The sequence below is a fragment of the Entelurus aequoreus genome, linkage group LG17 (assembly GCF_033978785.1).
Source record: "Entelurus aequoreus isolate RoL-2023_Sb linkage group LG17, RoL_Eaeq_v1.1, whole genome shotgun sequence".
In the NCBI taxonomy this organism is placed as follows: domain Eukaryota; kingdom Metazoa; phylum Chordata; class Actinopteri; order Syngnathiformes; family Syngnathidae; genus Entelurus; species Entelurus aequoreus.
Window position 1 is genome coordinate 2,528,832 of NC_084747.1, and position 12,448 is coordinate 2,541,279.

A 12,448-nucleotide genomic window follows, 5' to 3' on the forward strand; every position below is an offset into this window, starting at 1 on the left:
CATGTCACACTTTGAACTGGACACCAAATCTGTTATCTGTTTCTTTGTCAGTTAGTGGGAAGCCTGGCATTGCATGCTGTTAACTAGTGTGTTGTACTCTGGTGTGTAACTTGACACTGCAACTCTGAGTGAGTCTTGCAGATGTGCATCAGTGAGGCGTGTTCTGTGTTTGTTCTTGATGAAGTTCATGTCAGAAAAGGCTGATTCACAAAGATAAGATTTTTCCTCATTGTTTGCGGAACCTTCTTAATCTTTTGAACATATTTTCACAGCAATCTGGCCTTAAGCTTAATTATGATAAATGTAAAATGTTAAGGATCGGAAACCTAAAGGGAACGTCCTTTCGAATGGAATGCAAAGTGTTTTGTTTATAAATTATATGCAATCTGTTGTGTTCCCTAATTTGTTTCTGTGTACATGAATGAAGGTGTGTGTTGCTGACTTGGACATTATCTGGACTGGGCCTGGTTTAAAAAACCCTCTAAAAAAATCTAATTTCATTGACAACCTGGTCTGTTGAAGATAAGGCCCTTTTAAAAAATAAAATAAAATAAGATAAATAAATAAAAAACATTTTCTTGGATAAAAAAGAAAGTAAAACAATATAAAAACAATTACATAAAAAAATAGTAATTAATGAAAATGTTAGTGGACCAGCAGCCTATACAATCATGTGTGCTTCAGGGACTGTGGCCCTTGCAGATGTGTTGTCTATGTTGTGTTCAGGGACTGTGTCCCTTGCAGATGTGTTGTCTATGTTGTGTTCAGGGACTGTGTCCCTTGCAGATGTGTTGTCTATGTTGTGGGAACCAGAATATTGGTAGCAGAAAGAAATAACCCCTTTTGTGTGAGTGGGTGTGGATGAGTGTGCATGGGGGAGGTTGTTTGGGTTGATGCACTGATTGAAAGTGTATCTTGTGTTTTTTCTATGTAGATTTAATTTAAAAAAAAAAAAAAAAAAAAAAAAATATATATATATATTTTTTTTATTTTTATTTTTTTTTTATAACAGGCCAGCGGGCTACTCATCTGGTCCTTACGGGCGACCTGGTGCCCGCGGGCACCGCGTTGGTGACCCCTGCTCTAGACTGACTTCAGGTGATATCATGACGATCCAGAGTGACTTCAAGTGATAACACGACTGATATCACGACAATCCAGAGTGACTTCAGATGATAACACGACTGATATCACGACGATCCAGTGTGACTTTAGGTGATAACATGACGATCCAGAGTGACTTTAGGTGATAACACGACTGATGGCATGACGATCCAGAGTGACTTCAGTTGACAACATGACGATCCGGAGTGACTTCAGGTGATATCGTGACTTTGGGTTTTAACAGAACTGATACCACAACAATCCAGAGTGACTTTCAGGTGATAACGTGACTGATTTCATGACGATCCAGAGGGATTTCAGGTGATAACGTGACTGATTTCATGATGATTCAGAGGGATTTCAGGTGATAACACGACTGATATCATGACGATCCAGAGTGACTTCAGGTGATATCATGACGCTCCAGACTGACTTCAGGTGATAACATGACTGATATCAAGACGATCCAAAGTGACTTCAGGTGATAACACAACTGATATCCCAACGATCCAGAGTGACTTCAGGTGATAACACGACTGCTATCATGACGATCCAGAGTGACTTCAGGTGATAACATGACTGATATCACGACGATCCAGAGTGACTTCAGGTGATAACACAACTGATATCACAATGATACAGAGTGACTTCAGGTGGTAACACGACTGCTATCATGACGATCCAGAGTGACTTTAGGTGCTAACATGACGATCCAGAGTGACTTCAGGTGATAACATGACGATTCAGAGTGACTTCAGGTGATAACACGACTGATATCACGACGATCCAGAGTGACTTCAGGTGATAACACGACTGATATCACGATGATCCAGAGTGACTTCTGGTGATAACACGACTGCTATCATGACGATCCAGAGTGACTTTAGGTGCTAACATGACGATCCAGAGTGACTTCAGGTGATAACATGACTGATATCACGACGATCCGGAGTGACTTTTGGTGATAACACGACTGATATCACGACGATCCAGAGTGACTTCTGGTGATAACACAACTGATATCACAACGATCCAGAGTGACTTCAGGTGATAACACGACTGCTATCATGACGATCCAGAGTGACTTCAGGTGATAACACGACTGCTATCATGACGATCCAGAGTGACTTTAGGTGATAACACGACTGATATCATGACGATCCAGAGTGACTTTTGGTGATAACACGACTGATATCACGACGATCCAGAGTGACTTCTGGTGATAACACGACTGATATCACGACGGTCCAGAGTGACTTCAGGCGATAACACGACTGATACCACAACGACTGCTATCATGATGATCCAGAGTGACTTTAGGTGCTAACATGACGATCCAGAGTGACTTCAGGTGATAACACGACTGATATCACGACGATCCAGAGTGACTTCTGGTGATAACACGACTGATATCACGATGATCCAGAGTGACTTCTGGTGATAACACGACTGCTATCATGACGATCCAGAGTGACTTTAGGTGCTAACATGACGATCCAGAGTGACTTCAGGTGATAACATGACTGATATCACGACGATCCGGAGTGACTTTTGGTGATAACACGACTGATATCACGACGATCCAGAGTGACTTCTGGTGATAACACAACTGATATCACAACGATCCAGAGTGACTTCAGGTGATAACACCACTGCTATCATGACGATCCAGAGTGACTTCAGGTGATAACACGACTGCTATCATGACGATCCAGAGTGACTTTAGGTGATAACACGACTGATATCATGACGATCCAGAGTGACTTTTGGTGATAACACGACTGATATCACGACGATCCAGAGTGACTTCTGGTGATAACACGACTGATATCACAACGGTCCAGAGTGACTTCAGGCGATAACACGACTGATACCACAACGACTGCTATCATGACGATCCAGAGTGACTTTAGGTGCTAACATGACGATCCAGAGTGACTTCAGGTGATAACACGACTGATATCGCGACGGTCCAGAGTGACTTGAGGTGATATCACGACCATCCAGTGTGAGTCAGTGTTATGGGAGGCTGAGACGAGAAGACCAAGTGGGAGATGTGGTGCAGACATTCCTCCTGGACACATCACCAAATATGGGCGTGGACAACTGGTCAGGAAGTTCGCTGCATGGACAAAAGTATTGGGACGGAAATGGCAATGTGACCTCAATGTGACCTGGATGTGACCTCAATGTGACCCCGGATGTCACTTGCATGGGCAGTGTGATGAAGTGAAGACAAAGGAAGTTGACTGACTACAAAATAAAAGTCAAAATGAGGTATGTAAATAGCTAACTTGTTGTGTTTACATTTAAGAAGGCCTGGTCCGCCTCCATTAGTTGAATGTAACGTTTGGAAGGGATGGACTAAAGAACCGAGGACAAAGTGGTTCTGGATCAGCACCTGGAAATGGCAAAAACCTGCAGAAAATGACCTTTTTTTTAATAATTTTGAGATTTTAAAAAATGTAGAAAAAGTTTTAAGTGAATTAGACACACCTTGTGATTAATCACTACCGGTATGAGGCGAAATTCCTCCCTTGTGGTTAAAATCCCTCTTTTGCCCGCGGACTATCAGCACATTTCCACTTTGGCCCCTGGAGGCCAAAGTAAGATTTAAGAAAAAATACAATCTGTCCATTTTACAGTAAAAAAAAAACTGGCAGTTCGGTCGTAAGAATTTTACCATAAAATTTGCAGTCATTTTTCCAGTTTATTTTGTTAAAAAAACTGGCAGCTCGGTTGCCAGAATTTTACACAAAAAATTAGTTTTTTTCCTGTTAATATAAAAATGCTTTTTTACAGTAAACTCTTGTTTTTTTTACCGTGAAAACAACAATGTATTTTACGATGTGTTACCGTAAATTGCAAAACAGTACCAGAGTTTTTTATAGTCAAAAACTGCCAGCTCAGTTGCCAGAATTTTACCGTAAAATTTGCGGCCATTTTTCCTGTTTATTTTGTGAATGGAAAAACAGTACCGCTGTTTTTTTTATGGTAAAAAATTGACAGCTCAGTTGCCAGAATTTTACACAAAAACATTTTTAGTTTTTTTCAGTTAATAGAAAACTGCTTTTTTACAGTAAAAAACTGGCACCTCAGTCGTAAGAATTTTACCGTAAAATTTGCAGTCATTTTTCCAGTTTATTTTGTAAAAAAAACTGGCAGCTCGGTTGCCAGAATTTTACACAAAAAATTAGTTTTTTTTCTGTTAATACAAAAATGCTTTTTTACAGTAAACTCTTGTTTTTTTTTACCATGAAAACAACAACGTATTTTACGATGTGTTACCGTAAATGGCAAAATAGTACCAGTATTTTTATAGTCAAAAACTGCCAGCCCAGTTGCCAGAATTTTACCGTAAAATTTGCGGCCATTTTTCCAGTTTATTTTGTAAATGGAAAAACAGTACCGCTGTTTTTTAATGGTAAAAAACTGGCAGCTCAGTTACCAGAATTTTACACAAAAAATGTTTAGGTTTTTTTTCTGTTAATAGAAAACTGCTTTTTTTTACAGTAAAAAACTGTTTGTTTGTTGATTGTTGTTTTTTTACCATAAAAAAGAAAAAAAAAGAAAAAAAAAATTGGGGGGGGGGGGGGATTTTACGGTGTTACCATAAATGGCAAAACGTTTATTACAGTAAAAAATGTTACCGTAAAATTTGCAGTAGTTTTTCCAGTTTATTTTGTAAATGGCAAAACAGTACCACCGTTTTTTAATGGTAAAAAACTGGCAGCTCAGTTACCAGAATTTTACACAAAACATTTGTAGTTTTTTTTTCTGTTAATAGAAAACTGCTTTTTTTTTACAGTACAAAACTGTTTGTTTGTTGGTTGTTGTTTTTTTACCATAAAAAAAATTAAATAAATAAAAAATAAAAAACTTTGGATTTTACGGTAAAAAATTTTACAGTAAAAAATGTTACCGTAAAATTTGCAGTAGTTTTTCCAGTTTATTTTGTAAATGGCAAAACAGTACCGCTGTTTTTTTAAGGTAAAACGATTCGATTCGATTCCTGCAGATGATGATTCCATTCAGAATCGATTCTTGATTCAAAACGATTCCCGATTCAAAATCAATAATGGCTCAACAGGACAAAGTACACAAAAAATTGAAATCTATTTAAAAACAAAAACAAAAACAAAGATTAAGGTGTACACCGCCTTCCGCCCGAAGCAGCTGATGTAGGCTCCAGCACCCCCGCGACCCGAACGGGACAAGTGGTAGAAAATGGATGGATGGATGGTGTTCATGAGCGAGCCCCAAATGTGTTTGTGGCGGTCCAAATGTATCTGTGGTTGAATCCCAGTGTCGTGCATCTTGTCGGCGTATCGCTTTAAAGCGAGACCAAATCACGATGCAAAAATAATTCAAATACTCGAGTATTACCCGAACGTTACCTTCTCCCACTCGTGAGTCCCTCCTACAACCCCGGGGGCCCCCCAGGGACTGTAATGGTGGTCCATCCGTCACCGCCGGTGCATTGTGGGTATCTGCTTTGGCGGCAGGAATGCGAGCTGTGGATTTACGCCACAAATATTCCCAAATCCCGACCCCCGCCTTCTCTCCCCCTCTCCTAAATGTCAGGCTATTTTCACCACACGCTTAACTTAACTTAACTCCACCTAATCCATCATTCATCAACTCCACCTAATCCATCCGCAACGTATCCGCAGCAGCCGGCCGGTGAAAAGATGGCGTCTGACATGAAACGCCATAAGAGAGTATGTTGATGCTTTTGACTTGCTACTGTACGTGCACAAATACAGTATATATTGCTACTGTACATACACAAATACAGTATATATTGCTACTGTACGTACACAAATACAGTATATATTACTACTGTACATGCACAAATACAGTATATATTGCTACTGTACATACACAAATACAGTATATATTGCTACTGTACGTACACAAATACAGTATATATTACTACTGTACATGCACAAATACAGTATATATTGCTACTGTACATGCACAAATACAGTATATATTGCTACTGTACGTACACAAATACAGTATATATTGCTACTGTACATGCACAAATACAGTATATATTGCTACTGTACGTACACAAATACAGTATATATTGCTACTGTACATGCACAAATACAGTATATATTGCTACTGTACGTGCATAAATACAGTATATGTTGCTACTGTACGTGCACAAATACAGTACTACTACTTGCTACTGTATGTATACAAATACAGTATATGTTGCTACTGTACGTACACAAGTACAGTACTACTACTTGATACTGTACGTACACAAATACAGTATAGACACAAATACTAAGGGCGCACAAAAAGGATCGATTCACACCCAAAGTGTGAGTCTTACTCGTCCAGACTCTGAATTGATTCACCATTTGAGTCACATAACTTCCTATTTGACACTTGTTAGCGGCTAGCATGCTAATGTTAGCATGCTAGCATTCACCTTACAGTCATATAACTTGGTATGTGACACATGCTAACTGACAGCATGCTAACGTTAGCTTAGCTAGCTTGCTAAATTTAGCAGGCTAACTTTTTGCGCTAGTTTTGCAACCGTTTACCCTGAAGTCATGGATCTTGGTACTTGGCACTTGTAAACTGTTAGCATGCAAAGGTAAGCATGCTAACATTAAAGTGCTAACTTTCTTTGCCAAATGTACTAATTGTTCTCAAATATGCCAGCCATACGCCTTTAGAGTCAAATAACTTGGTAGGTGACACAAAAAATTTAATTAATTTATTTTTATTTTTATTTCATATATATATTTTTTAATTTAATTTTTTAAAATGTTTTATTATTTATTTTGTTTTTACTTTCCTTTTTTTATTATTATTTTTTTATTTATTATTTTTTATTTTTTTTGTTTTATTTAATTTTAATTTAATTGTATTGAATTTTATTATTACATTACATTCATTTTTCCCCTTCAAAATGAATTGGCCATTTTTCAAACTTCCACCATTTCCACATTTTTCAACCGATTCAAACCATTCCACCTTCAACACATTTCATTCATCCTGGAAATTCTAACTATAATTTTTTTCAAGTTCCCAAAAATTCCATGAATTCCCAGAATTCCCGTTTTTTCAAACCCTTTTTTCACCCTTTTTTTCTGGCGCCTACTCCTTCCACATTTTTCAACCCACTTCAACCGTTCCACCGTCAAAACATTCCTCTTAATCAGGACAAAAAACAAAGTTGTTTTTTGAATTGTAAAATTTCCCAGTTTTCCCGAAATTCTTGGAATTCCTTAATACAATTTCTCAATTAAAAATGCTACTACTTCCACATTTATTCTCAATTTGAAACCTTCCAACACCAACACTCAATCAGAACATTCAAGTCTTTTCAAATGTTTCCAAAAAATTCCCGCTTTTCCCGAAATTCCCAAATTTCCATAAAATTCCCATTGAAAATAATGGGACATTTTCCAAAGTTCCACAACTCCCACATTTTTCATCCGATTCAAACTGTTTCAGCCTGTTCAAAATTGAGTGCTCTCCTTCAACAATTTTTTCAAAATTCCCGGATTTCCAAGAATTTCCAGTTTTCAGGGACATTTTTCCCATTCAAAATGAATTGGCCATTTTTCAAACTTCCACCATTTCCACATTTTTCAACCGATTCAAACCATTCCACCTTCAACACATTTCACTCATCCTGGAAATTCTAACTATAATTTTTTCAAGTTCCCAAAAATTCCAGGAATTCCCAGAATTCCCGTTTTTTCAAACCCTTTTTTCACCCTTTTTTTCTGGCGCCTACTCCTTCCACATTTTTCAACCCACTTCAACCGTTCCACCGTCAAAACATTCCTCTTAATCAGGACAAAAAACAAAGTTGTTTTTTGAACTGGAAAATTTCCCAGTTTTCCCGAAATTCCTGGAATTCCTTAATACAATTTCTCAATTAAAAATGTTACTACTTCCACATTTCTTCTCAATTTGAAACCTTCCAACACCAACACTCAATCAGAACATTCAAGTCTTTTCAAATGTTTCCAAAAAATTCCCGCTTTTCCCGAAATTCCCAAATTTCCATAAAATTCCCATTGAAAATAATGGGACATTTTCCAAAGTTCCACAACTCCCACATTTTTCATCCGATTCAAACTGTTTCAGCCTGTTCAAAATTGAGTGCTCTCCTTCAACAATTTTTTCAAAATTCCCGGATTTCCAAGAATTCCCAGTTTTCAGGGACATTTTTCCCCTTCAAAATGAATTGGCCATTTTTCAAACTTCCACCATTTCCACATTTTTCAACCGATTCAAACCATTCCACCTTCAACATATTCCACTCATCCTGGAAATTCAAACTATCCTTTTTCCAAGTTAAAAAAAAATTCCAGGAATTCTCAGACATCCCATTTTTTCAAACCCTTTTTTCTATCGACTACTCCTTCCACATTTTTCAACCCACTTCAACCGTTCCACCGTCAAAACATTCCTCTTAATCAGGACAAAGAACAAAATTGTTTTTTGAACTGGAACAATTCCAGGAATTCCATAAAACAATTTTTCAATTAAAAATGTTACTAATTCAACATTTCTCGACCGATTTGAAGAATTCCAACCGCAACCAATTCAGCTCATTCAAGACATTCATGCTCCTAATCATTTAAAAAAAAAATCCTATTATTCCCAAATTTCCAGGAAGTTCCCATTGAAATGAATGAGAAATTTTCCAAGTTGCACAATTCCCGCATTTTTCAACCGATTCAAACCATTCCAACATCGACACATTCCACTCATCCTGGACATTCGAACTAACACTTTCCCAAGTTCCAAACCAAATTCCGGTTTTCCTGGAAATTCAAACTCTTCAACATTCAAACTATTCTTACATTCTGTCAGCATTTCACTTCAACTTCAGCATTCACACATCTAGTTGTAATTCTTATAGTAAAATAATACATTGCGAGAGTCGGTTCGACTCGGAGAATCGATTCTGAATGGAATCGTCACCCCAGGAGTCGGACGGAAAGGTGAGGCCGCCCAAAGATTCACAACCCCTAAGAAAGTACTTTATACACAAATACTGCGTTGACAAATACTGCGTACAAAAAGGTGGCGGTCAAAAGTATTGGGACACGTAGTGACATCACAACAACATGAAGCGTGTGGAGTGTGGGTGTTTTGTTGTGGTGTGGCGACTCACCGCCCTCCTCATGCGACGCTGGTTCTTCTTCTTCTTGCTGGGCATGTTGACGCTCACGGAGGATGATGAAGGAGCAGTGAAGAAGGAGCAGTGAAACGAGGAGGCAGAGCCTGAAGGACGAGGCCTTATAAAAGACCCCCCCGCCCCCCCGCCCCCCCCACCCACACCCTCCCCAACCCCCACCACCGACACTCCCCCGCCATCCCCCACTGACATTCCCCTTGCACATCCTCTCGGAAATAAGTTTGGACTTATTTATTTCCTTCACGCTTCCACGAATACGACGGCATTAGCGAGTTAGCATTAGAAGCTAAATGGTCTCCAGGGTGTTGCTGGTTAGCTCGATGGACTTGCAATTTATTTCAACCCATTTTTTTGGATTAAAAAAAAAATGTTTTGAAGGTAACTGGAGAAGAAGTCTGTTAAACTTGTGCTAGTTGTGCTGGTTTATGCTGCTCATTGTTTTTGTCCAACTATTATAGTTTTCATGTTATTAATGTTTGATCGTTTTTGTGTTATCATCCATTATGCAAGTTATTTTTAGTCAAAATGAAGTCAAATAAATACAAAGCAACAATATGCAAAACAATATGACGTAAAAACAAAATACATCAAAAATCAGGTTTTTGTCCGCAACGTCCAACAGTCAGAAAGTCGTCTTCTCAGTAAATTATGAAATCATGAGTCAGGTGCTTTATTTCAGCTGTAAATAACAATATATCAATAATACATGTCAGTGTTTATCTGTAAATAACAATATATCAATAATACATGTCAGTGTTTATCTGTAAATAACAATATATCAATAATACATGTCAGTGTTTATCTGTAAATAACAATATATCAATAACACATGTCAGTGTTTATCTGTAAATAACAATATATCAATAATACATGTCAGTGTTTATCTGTAAATAACAATATATAAATAATACATGTCAGTGTTTATCTGTAAATAACAATATATCAATAACACATGTCAGTGTTTATCTGTAAATAACAATATATCAATAATACATGTCAGTGTTTATCTGTAAATAACAATATATCAATAATACATGTCAGTGTTTATCTGTAAATAACAATATATAAATAATACATGTCAGTGTTTATCTGTAAATAACAATATATCAATAATACATGTCAGTGTTTATCTGTAAATAACAATATATCAATAATACATGTCAGTGTTTATCTGTAAATAACAATATATAAATAATACATGTCAGTGTTTATCTGTAAATAGCAATATATCAATAATACATGTCAGTGTTTATCTGTAAATAACAATATATCCATAATAAATGTCAGTATTTATCTGTGAATAACAATATATAAATGATAAATGTCAGTATTTATCTGTAAATAACAATATATCAATAATACATGTCAGTATTTACCTGTAAATAACAATATATACATGATAAATGTCAGTGTTTATCTGTAAATAACAATATATCAATAATACATGTCAGTGTTTATCTGTAAATAACAATATATCAATAATACATGTCAGTGTTTACCTGTAAATAACAATATATAAATAAAACAATGTCAGTTTTTATCTGTAAATAACAATATATAAATCATACATGTCAGTGTTTATCTGTAAGTAACAATATATCAATAATACATGTCAGTGTTTATCTGTCAATAACAATATATCAATAATACATGTCAGTATTTATCTGTAAATAACAATATATCAATAATACATGTCAGTGTTTATCTGTAAATAACAATATATAAATAATACATGTCAGTGTTTATCTGTAAATAACAATATATAAATAATAAACGCATTAAACTGCAAACAGTTTAATGCGATTAATCCCGATTATTTACAATTTACCTATGAACAAAATGCAATTAATTATGTTTATATACAAGTTAACTGTAGACAATGCGATTAATCATGATTAACTACAAGTTAACCTAACTAATTGCAACTAGATATGGACAAAATGCAACAATCAAGATTAATTACAAGTTAACTGTTGTCTAATTATGATTAATTTTGATAAATTACGAGTTAATTATGAACAAAATGCGATCAAGCCAGATTAACTGAGTTAACTATAGACAATGTGATTAATCCCACTTAATTACAATTTACATATGAAACAAATGAACAAAATGCGAATAATTATGTTTATATACAAGTTAACTGTAGACAATGCGATTAATCATGATTAACTACAAGTTAACATAACTAATTGCAACTAAATATGGACAAAATGCAACAATCAAGATTAATTACAAGATAACTGTTGTCTAATTGTGATGAATTTTGATCAATTACAAGTTAATTATGAACAAAATGCGATCAAAAATGTGATTAATCCCAATTAATTACAATTTACTTATGGACAAAATGCAATTGATCACGATTAATCACAAGTTAACAATGGACAAAATGCGATAAATTATGTTTATATACAAGTTAACTATAGACAATGCGATTAATCATGATTAACTACAAGTTAACTTAACCAATTGCAACTAAATATGGACAAAATGCAACAATGAAGTTTAATTACAAGTTAACTGTTGACTAATTGTGATTAATTTTGATCAACTACAAGTTAATTATGGACAAAATGCGATCAAGCCTGATTAACTGTGAGGTTAACTATAGACAATGCGATTAATCCCGATTAATTACAATTTACCTATGAAAAAAATGAACAAAATGCGATTTATTATGTTTATATAGAAGTTAACTGTAGACAGTGTGATTAATCATGATTAACTACAAGTTAACATAACTAATTGCAACTAAATATGGACAAAATGCAACAATCAAGATTAATTACAAGATAACTGTTGACTAATTGTGATTAATTTTGATCAATTACAAGTTAATTATGAACAAAATGCGATCAAAAATGTGATTAATCCCAATTAATTACAATTTAGTTATGGACAAAATGCAATTGATCACGATTAATCACAAGTTAACAATGGACAAAATGCGATAAATTATGTTTATATACAAGTTAACTATAGACAATGCGATTAATCATGATTAACTACAAGTTAACTTAACCAATTGCAACTAAATATGGACAAAATGCAACAATCAAGATTAATTACAAGTTAACTGTTGACTAATTGTGATTAATTTTGATCAACTACAAGTTTATTATGGACAAAATGCGATCAAGCCAGATTAACTGTGAG

General features: G+C 35.5%; 1 protein-coding gene across 1 annotated transcript in view; it reads right to left on the reverse strand.

The window, feature by feature from the left end:
* LOC133631825 (proteoglycan 4-like) overlaps positions 1-9,399 on the reverse strand; it is a 36,678-nt gene extending 27,279 nt beyond the window's left edge. The window contains exon 1 of the mRNA XM_062023986.1: positions 9,266-9,399. Within this exon, the coding sequence (XP_061879970.1) occupies positions 9,266-9,310 (45 nt within the window). The 5' untranslated portion in view covers positions 9,311-9,399. The remainder of the gene's footprint in view (positions 1-9,265) is intronic.
* Positions 9,400-12,448: the final 3,049 nt, after the last annotated feature.